The sequence below is a fragment of the Wolffia australiana genome, chromosome 9, assembly GCF_029677425.1.
Source record: "Wolffia australiana isolate 7733 chromosome 9, ASM2967742v1".
NCBI classification, from domain to species: Eukaryota; Viridiplantae; Streptophyta; class Magnoliopsida; order Alismatales; family Araceae; genus Wolffia; species Wolffia australiana.
In genome coordinates this window covers 16,274,203-16,300,594 of record NC_135843.1, presented here as the reverse complement: position 1 = coordinate 16,300,594, position 26,392 = coordinate 16,274,203, and the positions used below count along the sequence as shown (strand labels likewise).

Sequence of the window (26,392 nt, the reverse complement as noted above, 5' to 3'; positions counted from 1 at the left end):
AAAGAGATTTAATTGACTTTTATATAATGCAGAAATCCATATTTTCTTTGTTTCAGGATGACCTAACATTCATGCTCCATCATTATTTCACAATTTCACCTCAATGTTTTTTTCTTCCATTCCTACAACATATCATACTGAAGTTATTTCATCAGGCTACGCATTGATTCTTTTACAGTTATTAATCCAAGCTGTCCAATAATTTAGTAAAATTATTTAAATAAATATCTGACAGAAATAAACGTAACAACCGGAAGTGAGTCAGACTCTTGCAAATATCCGGTCAACTCTCCGCGTTGACGTCCGGGGAAACAGATCCGACGGCTGAGGAGGATTTCTATTATTTGATGCGCTCATAGCCGTCGGATCGGTGGGTCCTTTGTGGGACCACCGAAAATAGTAGGCTATATAAAAGTCCACGCTAAGCCAATTTCCGGTCCGAGCGACCGGACCCACGCGGGGTGGTCGTCTCTTTCTCTCTCTCTCTCTCTCTCTCTCTCTCTCTCTTCCTTTCTCTCTCTTCTCCTCTCTCTTTCTCTCTCTTCGTCTCTTTCTTTCTCTCTCTTCAAGATCGCGATCTGCTCGCGGATTGATGCAAAATTGGAGGTCGAGCAGTCAGCAATTGCCGTGATCGGGTGATCGCCTGTTGAGAGTTGGTGCAGGGGGAAGATTGTTAGGAGAAAGTGAGTCTTTTGGGGGGGATTTTTCATTTGATCTGTTTTTTGATTGTTGACCGTGTTGTTTTGACTCCTGATCGATCAGCAATGTGGAGGGATTACGGAGTCTCCGCTGATGATTTCTACGCCGTGCGCCCGGAGTGCCAGGACGTTCCGAAAACCCGGTTTAAGATCAAGGTGGGGAAGGCCGGCTTTCCGAACATTTGTTTTTTTCTCTTGGAAGGTTAATCAAAACTGATTTTTGCACCGGATTTTCAATGATGAGTTATTGCGATGGGGTATTGTATTACAGAAAAATTAGTGAAACATAATTGGAATGTGCTATTCTGGCTATTAGCGTTGATATTAGAATGATCTGGAAATTTTTTAATCTATAACCCAATTGAATTATCCAATTTTGGGGATTGCTCATTTTTTTGTACTCGTAATTTCTAGAAAAGTATGTCCCTCTGTCAGAAACGATTACAACATTCTGGTATGCCGCATCAAGAGTTCATTCTATTCTATTTCATTTGTCAATATTTTCTAGCGTTGATTATATTTCCTCTTTAGGCTGGAAAAACCTTGAGTACTCGGAGGTGGCATGCTGCTTTTAATGAGGAAGGATACCTGGACATCGGAAAGACACTCGATCGTATTCAACGTGGGGTAAGTAGATATGCTTTTCAACGTCTGTATTTTATCTGTTGTAACTTAAATTTTAGTATTCAATTAGCCACATGATTCCCTCTTACTACTTTTGGTATTTTCCTCGAATTAAATATTGTTGGTTCTCCACTGATAATGTGATAGAGTCCCACTTTTCTTCAAAAAATGTGATAGAAACCCATTTCTATTAAAAAAATGTGATAGAAACCCATTATGGTGGGAAACAGCCCTAGCCATTTCTTTTTTTTTTCAATGAAAAGAGGGAAGATCATCCAAAATCGGTGATCAACCCAGAATTATTGATATTATATATGACTGTGAAAAGTACATGCCCGCCAGCCTGGCCTCGTTTCCCACCTTCACTTCCCACTAAACCAATAGGATATATAATTCTCCACATCATGTAGCGCCGAGTCCTGCGACATGGTCTTTCCCTTAAATACCACCTTACTACGGTGCAGCCATAATGCTCCCCATCCTGAACGTCCCCTGTAGGCACCCCCCTAAAGAGCACTGCGAGGATCCTTCCCCATCCCAAACGTCCCCTGTACGCACCCCCCTTAGTGATCTCCAACCAGTCTCATCCAACATCACGTATATTAATGTGATACTACCAAATTCCCTCATGTTATTTTGGCCGCGTTAGCCCAGTTGGGGTTTTGGTCTTCTTCCTCACTTCTTCCCTCTCCACCTTGATCTTAGACAGATTTCCTCCTGGGATTCTGTCATAAGGTCTGTTATCTTTTGAATGGCTCCAAATGATGAGTAGTATTATTGTTAGGGTTTAAGTATCTGCACGGGGGAGGAACTATGCTGTCTAACTTTTAGTATATTTTTTCTGTTAACAACGTTTTTTTTCATTGATTGAGACTCTAATGTGGATGAACTTTGGAAAGAAGACAAATTTTCAGGACTTACCCTTCCACTGATCCATGTTTTATTTAACCACACTGAAAAACGTAAAGACTCCAATCCATTTAGGCCCATTTATGGGGACTACACTACTAAATAAATCTGATTAGATTCAGTCTAGTGGACTTAATATGGATATGTTGGTTATTTTACCTCAGAAGAGTAATTTGACGATGTGAAATACGTAACAACTTTGAAAAAACAAAGAAGGATATGAAATAGGTGTACTTATTAGGATGGGAAGGTCATATATGTAACCAAATTTGCACATGTTATCTAACGGAGTCGCAGTCAATCCCTGATTTAAGTAGTTGCCGTAAATTCTTCTACTGTGGAACTCTTCTGAAAGGAAGTGTCTTAAAATATCCAACAGTGGAAATGTAAAATATCTTCTTCATATGAGCCTTTTAAGATACGTTTCATCAAAATATTTATTTAGCTGTCTATCATTCTGGCTTGAGCTCTTAGTCCTCATAGAAAGGAGTTAAATCATTTGCGTCCTTGCAAATAAATTGTTCAAGAAAAGATGGGGGATGTATTTCCTGATGTTTACTGTAGTTGTTTTTGGTTATCTTTAATGCATTTTTTGGTGTATTATTAAAAATAGTCAATAAAAGGTTTAAATTCATTCTACCTTTTCTAAATGGTCTGCTTAGGGTATCCATCCAACAATCAGAGGTGAGGTCTGGGAGTTCTTGCTTGGTTGCTATGATCCTTTGAGTACCTTTGATGAGAGAGATCAACTAAGACAGCACAGAAGGTTATCCTCTATTCTCATTTTCCTTATTTGCTAATAATTTTCTGTCTCTGATGCGTTTATATATCGATTTAATTTTTTTCATCCATTCTGTGTGCAATAATAAAACATATTTAGATCCGGTTATGCTTTCACAACAAAATCACGATTATGGTTTTGTCCCTGATCATCTGAAAATATCTGACATTTATTTGTGGGATATTTCCATCCCATGCCTCTTTTGATAAGCACATTTCCATTCCTTTTTTGCTTCTGTTACGACATATTAGAAAAAACTACCGAAATGCTTCATCAATCATAAGCAAACTCAATATATTGAAAAGATGTCCGACTTTGCTGGCATTTTATGAAAGCTAAAGTTACATCTAGAATTTCGATGGTTTCTGATCACTGATGACTATCTTATGACTATCCCATGTAGACAGAAATATGCTGCTTGGAAGGAAGAATGCCGGCAAATGGATTCTGTTGTGGGAAGTGGACGAATTATCACAGCTCCAATCATTACAGAAGACGGTGAACCAATTCAGGATCCAATAGTGCTCTATGAAGCAGAGAAAAGAGGAGATACTTCAAATCCATGCTTTCAAAACAGTGAAGACGATCAGAATATTCTGATGGCAGAAAGAGAGGGCATTTTGGGTCTAGAATGCCTTGATGGAGTAAGAAAAGAATCAAAAGTTACCGCTCCCTTGGACAAGAAAGTAATACATTGGAAACTGACCCTCCACCAAATTGGTAAGCGTAGAAGGCCATTCCCATCGAACTCTTTTTTCTGGTATTCACCATTTACAATTTTTTGCTGTATCTTTGTTTTGGTTTTTTGGGAATCATGACTCGTATTTCATTCACTCAGTGACAGTGGAATTGTCTGTAAGACCTCTTGTCGGAATTATATATCTGATAGTGGTCTGTTATGTAGCATTGGCCCATTATTGTAAACCCCTACATACAAAGAGGAATGTGTGTGGAGAGGATGAATGGGAATTCTGAGCGAGCTAGATCAGAGGAGAGTCTCTGTTTTTGTTAGTGCCCCTCTCGACTTCTTCTCAGGTGCCTCCTGCCCTCTCTTTGGTGGGTTGGGTTTACGAAAGGAAAAAATGCCTCGTTTACTCATGAAAACTTTTTTAGATACCAGACAATGCAAATAAGTGGGTTAGGTCCACTTGTCCCAAGTCACTTGTTCTCGCGTTGGAGTATAAGTGACTTGATCGTTAAGTCATATGGTTCCACTTATAGCACATGGTCCCCCGTACATAGAGAAAGAAAAAAAGACCGGGAAATGGATGCTGGCAAACAGTCTGTAAGCTCTAGGGAGAGATAATGACCTCTCGAACAACTGAGTTCATGTTAGTCATCCGTGTGATTGCTATGTTCCTCTGGGGACATATCATCTTCATTGTAATTTTGATGATAAAACTCATTGATTTCGTAGAGATCGAATGGATCCGAGGGGAAGACACGCGCGTGAAAGAGAGTTTCCCGGATGAAGATGAGAATGGGAATGATCAGGGGAGAGAGTGAGTGGAGGAGGTATGGATCGACTGAGGACGAGCCGCATGAAGATGCGGTGAAGAAGATATGATCATGAAGTCAGAGATCAAAGGGGAAGAGATGGGACTTGGACGTAGAGGGGAGAAGGGGTAAGAACCACCACTTACATAATTTTCTGTCTACCTCCTAAAGGGAGGGTTGTGCTATATAAAGGAAACATGGGAAGGGAGAGAAATGGTTGATACTAATGATCAATAGATGAGACTGTCCCTGAGAGGGATCAGAGATCATATCAGTGATCATGCTATTAGAAATCGTCCTCCAGCTCCCTCTGGATTAGACTAGAGTCGAGTAGAGTGTGTGTGACACTCAATTACCAGCTGAGGTGAGCCTTCTCTCTGGTCACCAACATTCCCTCCCAACTCCTCCAGCAAGCCAAGTACACTGTGTGAAGGGAGATTCTTGGAGCCGACGATGAAGGAGGCGCGGGACAACTCACCTGCCGTAGTAACTGTGAAAGAGAGGATCACTATTGTATTGCCAGACATTCCCATGAAGTTTGATGGGACCAATGGATTCCAATGGCGTAAACATGTGGAGCTGTCATTGGAAGCGAGATCCCTCTCAGACCATCTGACTGATGATCCAGTTGATCCAGGGCAACCCCATTTCAAGATTTGGAAGTCTGAGGAATCTTTGATTTGCCAATGGCTTCTGAGGATCATGGTCAGTGATATGGCAGATAACTTTCTGTATGTTGACAGTGTGAGAACTATGTGGGATGAGATTACAAAGAATTGTGCAAAGCAGCAGAATGACTGGAGGTGTTATGATCTGATGGTGCAAGCTTCACAAGCCAAGCAAGGAGATTCGACTGTGATGACCTTTGCTTGCAGATTGACAGCAAAATGGAGAGAGATAGATCATTATTGGCCAGTTGATAACCCAAACTCCAGTGAACGCCTGTACACTCTCAAGCAGAGGATGTTTACCTTTCTAATGGGCCTCAACCAAGAGTGTGAAAATGTGCGCAGACAAATTCTCCACAGAGAAATCATGCCTGATCTGGATCATGCTATTGGGATGGTTATGGACGAAGAGAAAAGACTGAAGATTGGACCAGATGGATCTAAGGGAAATTCAGCGGCTTTTTCCACAAAGAAGACTCTACCTGCTCAAGGCGACTACCCTGGGGGGGGGTACCAGTTCTTGGCAACAAGGTGCCAACTCAAGTCAACCTCAAGGATCTAAAGCTGACCCAAGAGATGATATTTTCTGTGTATACTGCAAGAAGAGAAGACATACTAAGGAGAACTGTTGGAAGCTAGCTCAGAAGAACCAGCAACAATCAAAAAGGACATTTGCCACCACTACACAGCCTCATGAGACTGGGGAGACATCATCCGGAAGGGGAAAGTCGATTGAAGAGCAAGGAGGGGAAGTGCAGCAACTGAAAGAAGACATCCGACAGATCAAAGAATTGTTGAGCTCCACATCCCTTGCACGCTCAGGTGAGAGCTATGCACTCCTTGGAGTAAAACAGTTTTTTAATTCTGGTGGTTCCTGGATTTTAGACATGGGTGCTACTGACCACATGACTCCACATAGCTCTCAGTTTATTACTTATTCATCCATCCGTGAACCACGCAAAGTACTCACAGCAGGGGGAGGCATACTACTGGTGATCGACACTGGTGATGTTTATATCAACCATGCATGCACTCTGAAAGGGGTCTTACATGTGCCGGAGCTAAAGGCACAGTTGATATCATTATAAAGATTAGTTTGTGATACTGGATGGAGATTTGTACTTGATAGTGATGTTTGTTACTTGTGAGACAAGGTGTTCGGGAAGAGGACTTCATCTGTTAGGAGGGAAGATGGCTTGCTCCTACTCGAGGATTGTCCCGCCGCTTGCCTCTCCTCGACGAAGCTGTCTCAGGCCGTAGACAGGATTCAGTTGCTACATAGGTGTATTGGTCATCCAGCATTTGAACTTATGAAGTTATGTTTTCCAACAATTTGTAATGGTGTTGATGTTAGTACTTTGGTATGCGAAGCTTGTTAGTTAGCTAAGCACAAATGATCTTCATTAAAAAGTTTGAATGAGCGAAGTTTAGTTCCCTTTTACTGTATCCATTGCGATATTTGGGGACCGTGTTCAGTGACAAATTTATCAGATTGCCGGTGGTTTGTGGTTTTTATCGATGATTGCACGCGTTTTACGTGGCTCTATCAGCTAACTTCTAAGGCAGAAGTTACATCGACTATTGTGCTGTTCTGTCGAATGATACACAATCAGTCGGGTGTTCAAATCAAATGTTTTAGGTCTGATAATGCTCGAGAGTATTTTAATGCCACTGTCAGTTCTTATTTTACTGAGAGAGACATCACCTATGATTCTTCATGCGTTAATACAACACAGCAGAATGGTTTAGCTGAAAGAAGAATTGGATACGTTTTGGGGACTGCCAGGGCATTACTCTTCCAAGCAAATATGCCCAAGCATTTCTGGGGTGAAGCTGACGACAGCAACTCATCTTATAAACAGAATACCATAAAAAAAGACTGGACATTGTAGTCCAATTGATCAGATGATGTCAACCTTTCCAGGGGTGAGATTGAAGACTGGATTGATAGCCAGAGTTTGGATGTATAGCATATGTGCATGTGCAATCCGGGAAGCTGGACCCAAGGGCAATCAAGTGTGTGTTTGTTGGTTATTCCAGTACCCAGAAGGGATACAGGTTCTATCATCCTGAATCCAGAAGATTTCTTATTTCTGCAAATGTTACTTTCCGTGAACATGAAAAGTACTTCAAGTCCCAATTAGAAGAAGGCGCCATTCAGCCAAATCCACAGTCATAAGGTCTCCAATTCCTTTCTCTGCCACATGAGAGCTGGTACGAACAGAATCATATGCCCCAGGAGGTCATGCGATATCACCAGAGACAGTGAACACTGATACATCTCAGAGGGTATTGCCACAGATTGACCAACCCACAGGGAGTTCACAGCCAGTTAAACACACGCTTCCAACAATGGATACAATAGAGAGGGGAGTCACCGCTGAGAATATGGAGTCAGTGGATGAACAGCGATCAAGTCAAGGACCAGTGGATGAAGCAGAGAGCAGCCAAGCTGTAGAAGATTTGAGGTGGCCGATAGCACTGCGCAAGGGTGTGAGAAGTTGTAGACAGACACCAAAATATCCACTCAGTAATTGTGTGTACTATGGTCAATCTAAGCCATCAGTATGCAAGTTTTGTGAGTATTCTCAGGAATATATCCATTCCAAGAGTTCTATCAGATGCACTTGAAAGTAGAGACTGGAAGCGAGCCATGGATGAGGAGATGGAAGCACTAGAGAGAAATCAGACATGGGAATTGACTACCCTACCTGAAGGGAAGAGAGTGGTTGGGTGCAGGTGGGTTTACATGCCTAAGTTCAAAGCTGATGGAAGCCTGGAAAGATACAAAGCTAGACTGGTTGCCAAGGGTTATGCTCAATGCAATGGTATTGACTATTTTGAGACTTTTGCCCCAGTAGCAAAGTTTAACACTGTAAGGATATTACTTGCTTTGGCAACAAAACTTGACTGGAACATCCTCCAATTTGACGTAAAGAATGCATTCTTGCATGGTGACCTGGACGTATATATGTCTCCACCCCCGGCCGGGATACCAGCTCTCAGATCAACCAAATGTTGTCTGTAAACTAAGGAAAGCATTGTATGGCCTTCAGCAGTCCCCCAGGGCTTGGTTTGGAAGATTTTCCCTAGCCATGAGAAGTTTTGGTTATTGGCAGAGTAACGGTGATCATACATTATTTATCAAGCATAGTATCTCTGGAAAACTGACAACTCTTATAGTGTATGTGGATGACATTTTGATTACAGGTGATGACAGGGAAGAGATTCTGGAGTTGAGCAGAAAACTATCTGAACAATTTGACATCAAGTCACTTGGAAACCTGAAGTATTTCCTGGGAATTGAAGTGGCATACTCTAAAAGGGGTATGTTTATCTCACAACACAAGTATATTATTGATCGACTTGATGAAACAGGAATGCGAGATTGCAAGCCAGCAAATACCCCAGTTGACGTGAATGTTAAATTGGGAAAGGGTGGTGATGGTTCTGCAGTGGGCAAAGGCTCCTTCCAGAGACTCATAGGGAAACCAATTTACCTGAATCATACTCCCCCAGATATATCATACGCAGTAAGTACTTTGAGTCAGTTCATGAGTGATCCCTATGACATTCATCTACAGGCAGCATATCGTATCTTGGCATACCTGAAGAAAGCAGATGGTCAAGGCATCCTGTTTACCGAGGTGGTGGACTATCTGTCAAAATCTATTCGGACGCTGACTATGCCAGTTCAGCAGTGGACAGGCGATCCACATCTGGCTACTGCACTTTCATTGGTGGCAGTTTGGTTACTTGGAGAAGCAAGAAACAAAAGGTTGTGGCACGTTCAAGCGCAGAGGCAGAGTTCCGTGCATTGGCTTATGGGATCTGTGAAGGTCTGTGGATAAGAGGATACTGGAAGATCTGAAGTTGTTCCAGGCTCAGTTGACTATGAAGCTCTATTGTGACAACCAGTCCGCTATTGTGATAGCTCATAATCCTGCCCAGCATGACCGCACAAACACATTGAAATTGATCACCATTTCATCAAAGAAAAGATTGATGCAAGCCTTATTCATCTCTTGTTTGTGAGATCCTTGGAGCAGACAGCCGATGTGTAATAAATTGAAGGAAAAGATGAGATAGTGGACTGCAGAGAGAATTTCTGAGAATGTGGAGAAGAGACAGAAAAATTGGGGCAAAAATGAACTGATCTTTATTACTGAACAGATGCCCCTTTTATACAAATTTTCACAGAGAGAGAGAGAGGTTAATGCTTTTGTCCAACGGTCAAAAACTGACCGTTGGAAAAAGCTGCAGAAGAGATTCCTTTTTCAAAAAGGACTTCCAACAGCTATATTTATAGCTGTTGGAGGCTGGGCTTGATATAAATCAGGCCCAGCATATATTAGGTCCTTAATGGACCTAATATATTCCCTAAATGGGCCCTCACTATTGGGCCCTTAATGGGTCCTTAGTGGGCCGTTAATGGGCCCTTATTGGGCCTTTATTTAAATCCATTTTAGGTTAGTTTTTCCATTAGATCCCTAGGATTAGTCTATTACACGTACATGGCCTCAGGCACATAAGTTAGTAAAATTAGCCCTAACTGGGCCGTGATGATCTAACACCCCCCCTCAAGTTGGGTATAGATGTTAATCATGCCCAACTTGGACACCAAGGCCTGGAATTGTGGTCCTGGGATCCCCTTCGTGAAAATGTCTGCAGTCTGCTCCAAGGTGGGAGTGTACTGTGGGATGATGAAGCCATCATCAATGCTCTGCTTGATGAAGTGTCTAGCCACTCGTGCGTGTTTGGTGCGTTCGTGCTGAACCGGGTTCTTGGCCATGGCGATGGCCGACTTGCTATGTGAAAGAAGAGTCATACCTTTGCCTTGGTATAGATGTAGGTCTTGTAAGATGCCTTTCAACCACATGCCTTCACATACGCCCTTTTTTAAGGCCCGAAGCTCTGCTTCAGCACTCGAAAGGGAAACTTCTTTCTGCTTTTTACTGCGCCATGTAACAAGGTTACCTCCAATGAAGCTACAATAGCCGGACGTGGATCGGCTGTCCTCGAAGGAACCTGCATAATCAGAGTCAGTAAAAAGAACTACACTAGGCTCACCTCCTGATCGGAACAGTAGGCCTTGTCCAATAGAACCCTTGAGGTAGGACAGAATCCGATCTGCTGCTCCTTGATGCGACTCTCATGGGTCGTTCATGAGCTGGCTGAGGGAATTCACAGCAAAAGCTATGTCTGGCCTTGTGTGGTTCAAATAGAGCAACCTGCCAATGAGTCTTTGAAATGATGACTTGTCGATTGGGGCATCTTTGTCATGCTGTTCTGCCTTTAACTTCACATTGACATCAACTGGAGTAGCTGATGGTCTGCAGTCCAATTTTCCTGTTTCCTTTAGTAAATCCAGGATTTACTTATGTTGAGTGAGTAAAATCCCGGATTTTGAATATGCAACTTCAATTCCTAGAAAAGATGTCAAAAGCCCTAAAGCTTTGATGTCAAATGATGAGGAAAGATGCTTCTCAAGCCTCTGGACTTCTTCATGGTCATTTCCCGTGATAATGATGTCATCTACATACACTATTAAAACTGCTAATTTTCCCTCCTCACCATGCTTTATAAAGAGGGTGTGATCTCCCTCACTTTGGAGGTATCCAGCTGCGATCATGGCCTTTGAAAACTTACCAAACCAGGCCCTGGGAGACTGTTTAAGTCCATATAACGACTTTCTGAGATGGCATACATCCCCAGCTCTTTTACTCAAGGAATATCCAGGGGGTGGTGCCATGTATACCTCTTCCGCTAAGTATCCATGTAAGAAAGCGTTCTTTACGTCGTACTGGTATAGTTTCCATCCGAGTATTGCTGCAAGGGAAATCAAAACTCTTACCGTATTTAGTTTGGCCAGCGGGGCAAATATCTCATTGTAATCAATACCATAGGACTGGGTGTATCCTTGAGCTACCAATCGGGCCTTGTACCTAGCAATTGATCCATCCGAGTGATGTTTGATGGTAAATACCCATCTGCTGCCTACTACCTTTTTTCCAGCCGGGAGTGGGCACAACTCCCAAGTACCGTTCCTTTCTAGTGCTCCCATTTCTTCATCCATCGCTTTCTTCCACTCGGGGTAGGTCATAGCTTCTTTGATGCTCTTCGGGACCGATACTGTCATCAATGCTTGAACAACTCTATTATATTCTGGAGATATCCGAATGTACGAAACATAATTGCTTACTGGATAAAGTTTAGTTTTTGTGCACCTTCGCTCACTTTTGCTGATGGCAATGGACCACCCATTGTAACTTGGATGATCCTCAATAGCAGGGGATATTTCTTCACTTGGAACTTCCTCTGGTGTATGGAATTCCTCCTCCTCAGCCGGACTTGGAGCTGTGCTCTCATCGGATTCTTGTTCACTGTGTTCCGGTGATGGAATTCGGCTGGGCTCACCATCCTCAATGTCTGTCTCACTGGAGTCCAGATAGAGATCCGACCTAACTGTTTCATCATGAAACATTCGAAACTCGTCAAATTTAATGTCTGATGAAATGAAGAACCTTCTGGAGCTTGGGTGATAACACTTGTAGCCTTTCTGAGTGGTGGAGTATCCCAGAAACACACATTTCATGGCCCTATGGTCCAATTTTCCTGCATGATGTACGTGGACATACACTGTACAACCAAACACCTTGGCTGGCAGATTAGTTCTCAAAGAAACACTTGGAAATTCAGAAGATAAAAGGTCAATAGGTGCATAATAATTCAATGTTTTTGATACTGTCCTATTAATCAGATGGGTGGCTGTTGCTACTGCTTCAGCCCAATAATTCTTAGGGCAATTTCCTGGAATAGAAGTGCTCTGGCAGATGACATAATATGCCCAATTTTCCTCTCAGCAAGCCCATTTTGTTGAGGGGTATTCACACAGGATGACTGGTGAATTATCCCATTTGCTTCCATGTATTGATTAACTTCTCCACAGAAGTATTCCCTAGCATTATCGGATCTGAAGTTCTTAACCTTCTTACCAAACTGATTGTGAATCATTTCACAGAACAGAGTAATAATAGATGGGACTTCAGCCTTAGATTTCAGTAGATATACCCACGTATATCTAGAAAAATCATCCACAAATAGGATGAACCACCGATGATGTGCCAAGCCGGATATGGAGCAAGGTCCCCATACGTCACTATGGACATATTCAAATGCAGAGAGGGCCCTATGATTCGTACTTGGATAGGGTGACCGTTTGTGTTTAGCGAATTGACAACTTTCGCAATTAAGGTGCTCAAACGAAATTCCTTTAAATAATTGAGGATGTGAATGTTTCAAAATATGAAATGAGGGGTGTCCTAGTCTCCTATGGAGAAGGATGACCTCAGGCCCATAAGTTAGTAAAATTAGCCCTAACTGGGCCGTGATGATCTAACACGATGTATTCACAAAAGACCTACCTGGTCCCTTGTTCCAGTGGCTGGTGTCCAAGCTTGGCATGATCAACATCCATACCCAGCTTGAGGAGGGGTGTTAGCCAGCCATCTTATTTGTGTCTTATTATCTTCCTTTTTTATTTTTCTATCTGTAAGTGGGCCCCACGTGTTATAAGTGGACCCACAGGCACAAGTCACTTTTGCTCTCACCTGGGAGAATAAGTGACCTAAGGATAATGGGCCCAGCCCATTTAACCTGATCTAAGCTGGTATTTAAACCAGCCTTATGACAAAAATCGTAGGAGGTGTTTTCTGTTCTTTCCTTGGAAACCCTAGCTGGAGGTGAAGGAGACAGGAGGAGATCCAGAGGGAGATGGAGGACGATTTCTAACACATGCTTTTGTTCATCATCTCTATGGTCCTCAGATTCTATCTACATCAACCTATATCTTTAGATCCGTCTATATCCCTACATCCATCCTGCTCATTCACCTCAAGCATTCTAGGCTCGCTCTGTGGGTGTTTGCTGTTAGATTGAAGGGATCTTTGTCTGGGTTCCCAAAATTCCACTGTTACTGTTGAATTTTATTAGATATTTTAATTTTTTGTCTGTATTTTGGGAGGAAGAGAGAAATGTATTAATATGTCAATTGTGACCTATGTAGGTCTTGATGTGGTTCGGACAGACAGGACGCTTGTGTTCTATGAAAATCAAAAGAATTTGTCAAAGCTCTGGGACATTCTTGCTGTTTATGCATGGATAGACAAAGATATTGGGTACTGCCAAGGTGTGCCTTTCTTAGTTTTCATCCCTACGTATGGAGAATTTTTCTTCCATTTTCAACCACAATACAACTTTTGTTTGAATCTCTAAAGGTTCCCCATGTTTTTGATCAATTTTGTTTGGTTCTTACCATGGTTCATGGTTTTCTTAAAATTTATTTAGTTAATATAAAAACTTTGAATTAGAAAAATTCCCAAAATTTCAGGTATGAGCGATCTTTGTTCTCCAATGGTTGTGCTGCTGGAGGATGAAGCAGATGCATTTTGGTGTTTTGAGCGTTTGATGCGTCGATTGGTAGACTTCTTATGGATCTTATTTCCTTGGAACCTTTTGAAATATTTAATAATGACCTGATACATCTGAAAACGTGGTTATGCAAACTACAAATCAGACGCCTTTTAAGGTTTATGTGTTTTTTCATTGATGGTATGCCCAATATTGAATCCGAATGTTTAAATTCTTGTTACTGCTACATTATTATTTGTTAATTGTTATTGTTCAAAAAAAAATTATTTATTAATTGTTGGATACTGCCACACCAGAGTAAATATTACGCAGTTCTTTTCACTCTTGTATTTAAAATTTTCCTTGAAGTTTCGTTTTCATCGTGAACGTACTCCAGAATGTTTAAAATTATAAAGTTATGCCTCTTCCGATTGCATTTTATTGTAACGGTTCTCACGATTATTTTACTCCAGTTATTTTTAAAGCGTACATCATTTTTTCAAAGTAGTGAAGCTTCATTGAAAGAAAACAAAGTTTCTTATTCCTGATCGGCACCCAGAGAGTTTAGATCTCTCATTTGTTTCCTTTCCTAAAGAAATTTTTCTATTTGACTGTGATAAATCCAACACTTTTTGTTGAATTTAAGATTGAGGAGAAATGCCAAACCCAATATAAATCCAGGGGGGCTCCCTAGTCTTCTATATGGATAGGAACCCTAAGAAAGGAAAATCACAATAATACTCTTAATGCTCTGACTTCTTGTAGCTGGTATTTGTTGGTATTAAAACTTATCGGATAAGTAAAACGATCATTGTAAATCTCGCAATTTTGGCATCAGTATGCCCTTAGTATTGACAAATAAATTGCATTCCTTTTATTTTTATCTATTTTCTTGGCATTTATGTTGCTTTTTTACTTATTGAAACTACAAAGCGGGGAAACTTTAGATGCACCGAAAAATCTGTGGGGGTAGAGAACCAACTGCAAAGTCTCGCATCCGTTACACAAGTCATCGATCCAAAACTTCATCAACATCTAGGTGCGTGGATGATATATCCGTTTGTATTGAAGCTAAAGTCTTAAATTACTTTTGTTTATGCTTTTCTATTTTTATGTAGTCAAATTTATTTCCTTTCTTTGAAACTAGGGACATGAGTGAATTTGGAATTCAGGCATCAAATCTAAAATGGCAGCAAAATGTGGAGCAACAATATGCATGCTTAGCCTTATATCAAAATTACCATTATTCTGATGATTATAGTTTTATCTGTGGTCTGGCATGGCAGTCCCTTGCCTGAAGGCCCCCCACTTCAGCGGACCTCCTCTGCCGAGGGAACAATCAGACTAATTTCTCACCAGCCAAGAGGAGGCAGGATCCTTGGGAATTGGGGGAACAGGTCAATACTGAGGAGAGAGATAAACAACATCATTTCGTTCTCCCCTGTCCTAGAGAGGATCACAAATGACATTAATGCAGCAGGCTGGGTGATGGTTGGGTCCCTCAGGAAAACATCACTAAGACCTAATTGCAGGACCTGAACAAGCAAAGACACAGGTTGGGTACAACATTGTTTTCATTGCCTAGCCAAGGGTCACTACACTCAGGACTGCAGAGATCCACTGTTGTGTAGGAGTTGCAGAGGAGTTGGGCATTGACAGTCCTGCTCGAGGGATGGCTGCAATAACTCAAAAAGATGGACCCCATTGGAAGAGACTGAGACTGAGTGAAGGGCGAACACGTGTGCATTCACTCCAAGACTGTCTACTTGGCAAAGTGGTGGGGGACCTTAGGATTTTGAGGAGGTCAAGCGGGGGCTATGGAGGAAATTCCTAACATTGGGAGAGGCAGAACTTTGGAGACTGGACACCAGAGATCTCTTCTTACGGGGGGTGTCCTTGGCAGCATATGTCTCAGCGTCTGGATGGACATAACCTGTTGAGGGAATGGATTAACAAGATGGCTCCGATTTCCTCCCGTTGACGTGACATCATACAGTGAGCTACAGCCAGTCATCTTAGAGTTTTGGGGGATGCCGATGGGATCCCCGATGCTTGCTATACTAATGGCCCTTATTAGGCCCTTTGGCCAACTAGGCCATATTATTTCGACGGGCTGGACTCTGGGAACATGAATGTCACAGTACTGGAGGTAAAGGTGGACGGGGGTCTTTCATTACCTCCCTGTTTCACACTTCGAAAGCCAGAAGGTACATGCATGGTGAGGTTGTCAGAGTGTCATTCTCCATTGGCACTGGAACCTGAGACATGAAGGGAGGAGACAAGGAGATTCCAGGGGAAAGGCACTCATATCAACCGAAATACGCGATAGGAGCTCTAGAGTATTACTCAGACCCACCAACGTCCCACAACTGATGAAGGCTCGTCTCAAGGGGGCAGGCACTAAAAGGAGAATCAAATGGAATGGCAGCCATTAACAGAGAGGGCCTCAACAAGACTCAAGAGGTAATGGTCAAAGTAGGGAATCAACCAGATTTTGAGGGTGCAAGCAGGAAGCCAAGAGCATGCGGGAGCCCAGGTTGTTGGCAGAATGCTGACAGATCATTTTACTAGCTTTTCACAAAGAGGACCTAGACATAATGGAAGTGGAGTGGAAGATGAGCAGGTTAGTTGAGTTCAGCAGGGGAGCTGGTGCACCCCTTCTCAGAGGCAGAAATCCGAGCTGCCATCAAGGGACTAAACGAGGAAGGAGTTTGCCGGTCGATGGTTTACCAATTTTATTTTATAGCACACTTTGGGAGATGGTCAATACAGAGGTAATGGCCATGGTGGAAGAATTGAACCATGTTATTTGGTGCTGCTCCCAACATGTCAAGGAGCCACCAGAGTTGGGGATGTTGAGCCTATTTCACTACCCAATTCTATATATATTACCATAGCCAAGATCTTGGCCAACTAGCTAAGTTAGGTGACTGGCGACTTGGTAGGACAATTCCAAAGCTTTTATTCCAGGACAACAGCTGGTTGATGTCGCAGTTGTCACAACAGAAATCTTACCTGCGGGGAAAAGGACAAAGGTAAAAAGGTTGATGTCGAAACTGGATTTTGGAAAGGCATATGGCTGCCTTGAATAAGAGTTCCTTTGAGCATCTTTGTGGCGTCGAGGCTTTTTAACAGAATAGATAGGCTGGACTAAAAGATGTGTTACGTCCTACTCCTTTTCGCTGCTGGTTAATGGACAGCTCGAATGGGGTTGGATTCAGCTGCAACGAGGGATCCGACATGGATTTCCTGTAGCAGCATTGCTTTTTTCTCTTGGTAGTGGATGCACTTGCCATAAGCCCAATAGAGGATTGCTCCAATGGTGTGCTGAAGGGCTTTCGACCCATAGTTTTCTACAATATGGGCTTAATACCACATTTTTCATGGAGGGTTCAGAGGAGGAGGCTAAAAATGTACCAGTACTTCTGGAACGGTTTGCGCATTGTTCAGGACTACTTATTAACTGTTCCAAGTCAGGCTTTGTTGGCTTTGGGTTATTTGCAAGATGAGGAACCCTATGTTCAAGAGCATTGGGGACGCCGGGCAGTACACTACCCATAAAATATTTGTGTCTACCATTGACGGGGGGTGGTATCAAGAACAAGGATTGGCAACTAATACTTTAGAATGTAGAGTGAAAGTAAGAGGTCTGACAAACTAGAGTGACATCGAGGGGTATGACTGGTGTTGCTATGAAATGTGCTCTATTCTGTTGGCTACTCCTTCGACAAATACTAGTGACGAAGGTCGTCAGAACGTGGTGGCTCCCAGAAGCCTAGGCAGGGTGGACCGTGTGTGCAAGTAGCGAGAAGACTGCACCCATCTCTTCTTTGAATGCTTGTTTGGCCCGGTCACCAGCCAATCACAGGGGTTGACGTCTCCTCAGAAGAAGCCTTTTGGGATTCTATACATAATGGTGCACTCAAGGAGCGAGATGGGCATGGTCGACCCTTCGCGGTGCTTTGGGCAATGTGGCTGCATTAAAACATGGTCTTCTTCAATGGACATGAAGCATCTATGGACACTGTTGTACAATCAGTGGCGAGTCTTGCCTCAGCGTGGTTTATAGGACCGTGGCCAGGGCGCAGGCTGGACCCTTTAGGCCTTACTTAACACTCATATATATTCATCACATCGGGAGGGTCACCGATTTTTTGTGATCCTCCCTATCTTTCTTCAAAAAAAAAATTTATCTGTTGATTTTCTAACAATCTTGTGAAAATTAAACTTGGAGCAATGGGGAATTTTCTTGGAAGCAATTTTTTGAAAATATTAGAGATCAATTAGATGAGATCAAGCTAAAATTTTCCTGGAAAAGAAGTTGAAAATATTTTTATATTGACAGACAATGTTTTTTCTATTTAATGTTAACTGACATGGATTGAGTAACCATGTTATTCACCTTTCTTTCATGGTACTTAATGACAATGAATTTATTTTTTTTTAATTGCTCGTTTGAGAAATTTGTGCTAGCAAGAACGACTTTATTTGAGCTATTTCAAACAAGTAAAAATAAAAGATTTAAAATTAGGAAAAGATTGGGTTGTATCTTTTTATTTTGAAATGTTTTATCTACATGTTAACTGTCATTAACTGATAACCTGAACATGTAAATTATTGAATGATACTTGTCAACAGAGGCACTTGGCGGTGGTGATTATCTCTTTGCTTTCCGGATGCTGATGGTGCTCTTCCGGCGGGAGTTCTCGTTTGGAGACTCTTTGTTTCTGTGGGAGGTAGTTCTCCTATTTTTTAAATAAAAAAAACAAAATCTTGACCCAAAGATTGAAGATCTTGTTGAACAATATTATAGAGTTCCCCTGTTTAACTGTCATTAACTGTAATTATTATCCAAGTGAACTGCTTTTTCAAAATAATCATGGTTTCTATCTAGATTTATCTATATCTAATTGATAACTGTTAGTTAAGTGCTTATCCTCCTCTTGGGCCCTATTCTATAAGCCCTTTAGGAGCTCTTATTTCCTCTCTCTCATAGGGTATAAATACCCTAATGTAAGCCACTTACTTCCTTATGTCAATCTATTCTCTCATTTCTCAACCTCCATCGACCCTTCTTCTCCTCCAAACTCTCTAGGGTTTGTCATGGTATCAGAGCTCTAGGGCTCCTGATCTTCCCTCTCCTCTCTAGGGTTTGACATCACCCTTTAGGGTTTGAGATCCCTTGATCTCACCCTCCCTCCCTCCTCACAGCCAGCCGCACGTGGCAAGCGCGCGGCAACAAGCTGCCGCGCGACCAACCGTCGCCACAGCAGCAAGCCGCCGCGCGCGCGACCAGCACAACGCGCAGCAGCAAGCGCGCGACCAGCCAGCAGCGCGACCAGCCGCCCAGCGCAGCCAGCCGCCCGCGCGCCAGCGGCCGGCACAGCGACCAGCCCAGCGACCAGCGCGCGACCAGGCCGCCGCCGCGCCTGACCAACCGCCAGCCCGGCGGCAGCGCGGCAGCCAGCCAGCGCGACCAGCCAGCGCGCGACCAGCCGCCCGCGCCACGGCCAACGCGCGCGCCAGCCAGCGGCCAGCGCGACCAGCCCGCGACCAGCCAGCCGCGACCAGCCGCCCGCGCCAGCCAGCCAGCGCCAGCCAGCAGCGCGGCAGCGCCGCCAGCGCGTCCGCCAGCCGCACAGCCGCAAGCCGCGCGCGGCGGCCGCGCAGCCGGCTCCGCAGCCAGCCAGCCGCGCGGCGGCAGCGCGCCGCGACCAGCGCGCGCCAGCCAGCAGCGCGGCAGCCCGGCGCGCCAGCCAGCCAGCCGCGCCAGCCGCGCAGCCGCAGCAGCGAGCACAGCCAGCGCAGCAGCGCCACAGCCAGCCGCACAGCCAGCCGCGCAGCCAGCCCGCGCGCGCAGCCAACGCGACCGCCAGCCGCGACGGCGCCAGCCGCGCAGTCAGCGCGCGCGAGCGCGACGCCATAGACCATGCCTTACGAGGAGAACCGACTTTGCGGAGAAGCCGCTCTCCTACAAGATCACTCATCCGTTGCCTCTGGTCGAATCAACTCTTCTCCGCGGCCCGAATCTTCTGCAGTGGTCTCGCTTCATCGAGACCACCCTCAAATCCGTCAACTGTACAAGCACTGCACCGAGCATCCCTTGACCGCCGATCACCATCACTATGCGGCTTGGGCGCCGAGGAGCAGTTCATCCTTGGGTGGCTGTCCACGTTCACATTGGCCCCGATTTCGCGACCGCTTTCCCCATCAGAAAACGGTCAAAGGGTTTTGGGACCAAGCCACGAAATTTTGCGGGCGGGAGAATGATTGGTGGCGCATCTCGCCCTCGCTGCTCAAGCTTCCAACCTGAAACAGGGCTCTCTGTCGATCTCCGATTATGCTCGCACACAAGAAGGCGTGGGATGAAGTGGACCACTACCTGCCAAAGACGACCCCAAGTGCAAGACCTATCAGAACATGCTTATCCTGCGCATCATGGGGTTTCTCAACGGCCTAAACCGGGAATATGAGGCCATTCGTCGTCGGGCCCTGCACAACAAAGATGGCCCTCCGGATCTCGAGGCGTTGGTTCAGGAGCTCCGGGAGGAAGAGAGTCATCTCCTTCTCCATGGGACTCCCACCTCCGACCCGGCTGAGTCCTCTGCGCTTCTGGCAGCACCTGCTGCCGCTGCTGGGCAGTCCTCGGCCCTCTTACGACTCCGGCAGCCGCTGCCGCCCTGCAAAAACACCCGTCTGCACCTATTGCGGGAAGCCGGGCCACTGGAAAAACAAGTGCACTAAGCGTCTCAACGACTGGCGAAAGAAGAAAGAGGCGGACAGCAAGGCCATGTTGGCCCAATCTGAATCTTCGGCCCGAGCACGTCTACCACGGCTCTGGACAGCATCAAGCCGAGCTTGCCCGGCTCCGTGATCAGGTGGCAGCCATGCAGCCTTCTTCGACCGCCTACTTGGCACATTTGGTGCGTCTCCCTCCCCTGCCGACACTTGGTATTGCGGCCATACGGCGTCTCACTCGCCGGTCGTATCGGACCGCGACTTGGGTGCTTGACTCGGGGCCGCGGGCACATGACCCCTCAACACTCGGTTCGTCTCCTCGTCCGGCATAGTGGTGCACGTACTGTTCTCACGGCCGGGGTGGGCGACTCGCGTGGCTGGAATCGGGGCAGTCTATGTGGGCGGCCTTGGTGGTCCGCAACGTCCTCCACGTTCCCGACCTGCGGGCTGTACTTCTGTCACCACAACGCCTTGTTGATGCCGTCCAGTGCTCATTTCATCTCCAACCTGACGGCATGTTTCTGTCGACAAGGTCGGCGGACTACCGGATTAGGCGGGAGAAGCGGGCTGCTGTTGCTGGATGATGGGGCGGTCGCGATGCTTCGCGGTGCACGGACACTTCGGACGGGGCGAGCAGCGGTGGGGCCGACTCCTGATGACGCACCAGCGGCTGGGCCACCCGCCTTTGCGACTCTTCACCGTCTTTCCCTGAATTATGTTCTGGCTTGGACCTTAAGACCTTGGTGTGTGGCGCTTGTCGGTTGGCGGCATCGCCGTTCTTCCTTCACTCCGTCCTCGGCTCACACATCTGTCCCGCTGTTCCGGGTGCATAGCGGCGTGTGGGGACCTGCCCGAAACCTGGCTTGAAAGGTCATCGGTACTTCCTTCTACTTGTGGGCGAGGCAACTCGCTATCGTGGGTCTACCTCCTCACGCGAAGTCGGAAGTTGCGCAGAATGTCCGTCATTTTTGTGCGATGGTGGCGACGCAGTTTGGTCGGGTATCCAGCGGTTTCGCTCGGATAATGCCCGCGACTTCTTCAACAATGACCTCGGCGCCTTCTTCGCGACCGGGGATCCTCCACGAATCTTCATGCCCTGCCACCCGGGCAGAACGGACTAGCGAGCGTCGCGCCGGCTATGTCACCTCGGCGGCCCGGGCGCTCCTTATCGGCGCCAAGGCCCGTGGCGTATTGGGGTGATGCCGTCACGGCGAGCACCCATCGTCAATCGCATTCCCACCCAGCTGTTGGCGTTCTCTACCCCCTGGACCGGATGAGCGGCCTTCCCGACACGTGCCTGCGGGCGGGTCTCTTGCCACGGATATTCGGCTGCTCGGCATATGTCCACGACCGTCTCCGGGCGGACAAAGCTTGGCGCTCGTGCTGTTGGTGCGTCTTCGTTGGGTACTCCTCTCTTGAAGGGTATCGGTGCTACCATCCGCGTCTCGGCGATACTTCATCTCGGCAAATGTCACCTTTGCCGAGCATGAACCCTATTTTGGGGACCACTCTTCCTCATCCCGCCTCCCGTTGGATGCGGCCCCCTCGGCTCCCCACTTGGGGCCCGTTCCTTTCTTGGAGCCCACCGCTCCCACATCTTCTTCCTCCTTCCTCCGATCAGTCCCCTCTCGAGTCATCCTCCTCGCTTCCCGTTGCGCCTCCTCCCCTTGATGACCCTTTCCTTCCCTCCCATGACGCGTCTTCTTCCCTGCTCCGTTATCTGATTCTCCGTGGAGGTTTCTCGTCCTCCTCTCCGAGGACTCCTCCCCACTGCTTCGCTCATCTTCCATTGGCGAGCCATCCTCAACCTCTCTCGACGATGGCGACCAGTTGGGATGGCCCATTGCCCTCCGGAAAGGGTTCGTCAGTGCACTCAGGCGCCCGTTATCCTCTTTCGCATTTCTTTTCTTCGACCGGCTGAGTACTCCCTACCGGCTGTTTCTTGCTCGCATCAGTCGGATCCCATCCTCGCCGCTTAGCCGATGCTATCGCTTCTCCTCATTGGAAGCGGCGATGGGCGAGAGATGCAGTCCCTACTCGAAACCGCGCTTGGAACATCGTCCCCTCCCTCTTGGCAAGCGGGCGGTGGATTGCAAGTGGGTCCACACCAAGAAGCATCATGCGGATGGCACCCTTGAGCGCTACAAGTCTCGACTTGTGGCTCGCGGGTTCACCCAATCTTACGGAGTGGACTACTTCGAGACGTTCTCCCCTGTGGCGAAGATGGAGACCGTTCGCCTCCTCCTGGCCCTCGCGGCTCACTTCCGGTGGGCTATCCGACAGTTCGACGTCAAGAACGCCTTCTTGCATGGCGACTTGACGGAGGAGGTGTACATGCAGCAGCCGCCGGGTTACTCTCTCGGCCCCCCTGGCCATGTCTGCCAACTGCGGAAGTCCCTTAATGGACTAAAGCAGTCTCCGCGCATGCATGGTTCGGCGGTTCTCCGCTGTTCTGAAAGCCGAAGGTACACTCAGAGCAACGGAGATGCCACTTCGTTCTTCCGCCACCGTCCGACCGGGATCTCCATCCTTGCTGTGTATGTCGACGACATCCTCATCACGGGATCAGATGCTGCTGAAGCTGTTCGTCTTAGCACCGCCCTGGCCAAGGAATTTGAGATCAAGGCCCTTGGCCTTCTCCGATATTTCCTCGGCCTTGAGGTGGCGTACTCCTCACGGGGCCTCTTTGTTTCACAGCAGAATGCGCCGTCGACTTGCTGACTTTGACAGGGATGACCGGGTGTGCGCCGTGAGCACTCCTATCGACCCCAACGTCAAGTTGGGCAAGGCGAGACTCACCTTTGACGACTGCTCACCGCTATCAGCAGTTGGTGGGCAAACTCCTCTACCTGACTCACACTCGGCCCGACATTGCATTTGCGGTCAACCTGCTCAGTCAGTTCATGCACTCACCGAGGAGATCCACAGTCAAGCCGCCCACCGGTACTTTTCGTATCTCAAGGGCTGCCCGGGCAAGGACTCCTCTTCCCTCATAGCTCGGACAAGGCGGTGAAGGTGTACACCGATGCCGATTTTGCTGGCTCCGTTGTGGATTGTCGGTCTACCACGGGGTACTGCACGTTCGTTCTTGGCAGCCTCGTCAGCTGGAAAAGTAGCAAGCAGGACAAGGTGTCCCGCTCCAGTGCCGAGGCGAATTTCGTGCTCTTGCTGATGGGGCAGCCGAGGACAGTGGATCCACAACATCCTCGCCGATCTTCACGTGAAGTATGTGGGACCAATCCACTTCTTCTGTGACAACAAATCCACTATCGCCTTAGCCAAGAACCCCGGACAGCAAGGGCGCATCAAGCACATGGAGCGCAACCACTATTTCTTCAAGGAACGTATGGACGAGGGGCTCTTCGACCTCGAATACGTCTCCTCTGCTGACCAGGCAGCGGATGTCCTCACCAAGGGACTGTCCCGGCCGCTGCTTCAACGTGCTGTATCCAAGCTCAATATGGACGACATCCATACTTCGCTTGCGGGGGGGTGTTAGTTAAGTGCTTATCCTCCTCTTGGGCCCTATTCTATAAGCCCTTTAGGAGCTCTTATTTCCTCTCTCTCATAGGGTATAAATACCCTAATGTAAGCCACTTACTTCCTTATGTCAATCTATTCTCTCATTTCTCAACCTCCATCGACCCTTCTTCTCCTCCAAACTCTCTAGGGTTTGTCAATAACATACAAAACTACGAGGAAATGACTTACCGAAGAGATTTAGATAGAAAATCTTGTTAGACCAGGTTTCGGATTACTGTTGCTTCTGATCTGCTGCCTTAGCAATGCTTGTATGAAGAAACTTGAAATTGTGTTGCATTTTTATTCGCAGTGAGCTACTTTTTCTCTATAACTTTAGTCTCTATTCATGTTCATCTATATCTAGTGGTTAAAAGATAAAATATTCACCCAAATATGTCTTAATGAAGAAAGTGGATCTTTTCGCGTGATATTTTTGAGTGAGAATTTTTTTCAGAATGTTTGTTTCATTTAAATTTAATTATTTACAATCTAAATCATTAGATGAATATATCTTGGCATATAAATTGTTTATTGCATTAATTGGACGGCCAATAATGAAGAAGCCTGAAAATCTTTACTGCATTATAGATGATGTGGGCTCTCGAGTACGACCCCGACAATTTTACAATGTACGAGGAACAAGACAACTCTCAGGAGAAGAACAAGGCACCAAGATTGAAGCCAAAATCAAGCCGTCAGATTGGAAAATTTGAGAGGGAGAATAAGAGAAATAAGTCGAAAACTCCGGATTCTCCTCTTCCTATCTCAGTTTTCTTGGTTGCCAGCGTATTAAAGAACAAGAGTTCTAAGCTAATGCATGAAGCCAGGGGATTGGATGATGTTGTAAAGGTGAACCTTGCCATATATTTTCTTAGTGCTGTCAATTATACATAACTTTAGTCAAATCTTACTTAAGTTGGATTTATTTCCTTCTCTCAGATATTAAATGACATTACTGGGAACTTGGATGCGAAGAAGGCTTGCAGTGGGGCAATGAAACTCCACAAGAAATACCTGAAGAAGGTCAGCTCCTCCTCTCATAAATGAACTATGCTATTGCTTTTATCCATGCATTTTAATCTTAAGTCTAGACATCTTTATGAAATATAGCATGTTGACCCATGTTTTTTTTTTTGATAATATTCTATTTAGAATGAACTTCATAGAAAAATCGCCTACTCCGATCCTTTGTCTCTCCCTCTATATCTATATTTATGTATTTTATTTGTAGAAATATCACTTTCTTTGTAGAGAATGTTTTCTGCTGAGTTTCTCTCTCTTGACGAATTTACATACTTTGATTCTTTATAATCTACTGGTATGATCATTATATATTTCCTTTGTATGAGTTATGAATAATTTCTGCTTTGACTGTCTCACTTTAATTCTTAAAACATTTTCCTAGAGTTTAGTTATAGAGGATATAATAAGCCCATGTTTTAACAGGCAAAGACGCCATGAATTCATTCTTCGTCAACAGAACCGTACAAAATGCTCTTCATCAAAGGAAATTGACCGAGAAGATGATTCTGTAGAACAAAAGATATGTCCCCTTCCCTGGCTTCCATGTTCTTCGGGCTTCGTACTTTACGACAATCGGTTGTTGAGCCCCCATCTGAAAAGTTATACCACAGTGATGTCATGAAAAAGGAGTTTGGTGCATAAAATATATATCCTTTTACCAAGTTGATTTCTATTCTAATGAATGTCTTTTGTTTTCTTATCTATCATTTAAAATGGTTTTTTAGGCTCATCATCCCATTGAAAGATTTGCATCGGTGTTGTGAAAAAAGAGATTGTTGCAGAAAAAATAAATATCCTTGTGCCGAGTAGATTTCTATTTTTATTTTTTCTAATCCATCATATAAATGTCTATTTAGGGACACCATACCCATTAAAAGATGTTGCATCAGTGTTGTGAAAAAAGAGTTTGGTGCACAAAATATACATAATGCATCTCCTATGTTATCTTATTTATCATATAAATGGTCATTTGGTTCATCACTTATTGAAAGATACTGCTTTGGTGTTGTGAAAAAGGATATTGGTACATAAAAGTATATGTCCTTGTGCAAAGTGGATTTCTATTCTAATGGATATCCTATGTTTTCTATCTATCATATGTCTGGATATTTCGGATCACCCTCCCCATTATAAATGTTGTTTCATTAGTGTTGTAAAAAAAGAGATTGGTACATTAAATATATATTCTTTTGCCAAGGTTATATGTTATATTATCTATCTTATATGTGGTTATTTAGGGTCATCACCACTCATAAAAGATAGAAAAAGATATTTCATGAATTTTGTGAAAGAAAGATTAGTGCATAAAATATATATGGCCCTGTGCCAGGTGGATTCCCATTCAAATGCATCTCCTATGTTATCTTATCTATCACATATATGGTTATTAAGGATCATCAACCCACATAAAATATGTTGCATGAATGTAGTGAAAAAAGAGAATGGTATATAAAAATATATATCATTGTGCCAGGTGGATTTATTTTTTTATGGATATCTAATGTTTTCTTATCTATCATATA

The 26,392-nt window shown here is 45.0% G+C and overlaps 1 protein-coding gene across 1 annotated transcript; it reads left to right on the top strand.

Moving 5' to 3' along the window:
- Window positions 1-426: 426 nt before the first annotated feature.
- Window positions 427-25,569, top strand: LOC144707337 (rab GTPase-activating protein 22-like). Its single transcript, XM_078580431.1, has 12 exons — window positions 427-683; window positions 763-854; window positions 1,230-1,325; window positions 2,894-2,997; window positions 3,416-3,732; window positions 13,243-13,365; window positions 13,567-13,655; window positions 14,520-14,625; window positions 18,225-18,322; window positions 24,435-24,695; window positions 24,786-24,869; window positions 25,293-25,569. The coding sequence occupies exons 2-12, from the start codon at window positions 765-767 to the stop codon at window positions 25,305-25,307; spliced, it is 1,383 nt and encodes a 460-aa protein (XP_078436557.1). The 5' UTR covers window positions 427-683; window positions 763-764; the 3' UTR covers window positions 25,308-25,569.
- Window positions 25,570-26,392: the final 823 nt, after the last annotated feature.

Bases quoted from the DNA above. Each gene is read 5' to 3' on its own strand.
- LOC144707337 (XM_078580431.1), top strand. From the start codon at position 765: ATGTGGAGGGATTACGGAGTCTCCGCTGATGATTTCTACGCCGTGCGC. The intron at 13,656-14,519 runs GTAGACTTCTTA...GAAACTACAAAG, and splicing joins AGCGTTTGATGCGTCGATTG to CGGGGAAACTTTAGATGCAC. The intron at 18,323-24,434 runs GTAGTTCTCCTA...ACTGCATTATAG, and splicing joins ACTCTTTGTTTCTGTGGGAG to ATGATGTGGGCTCTCGAGTA.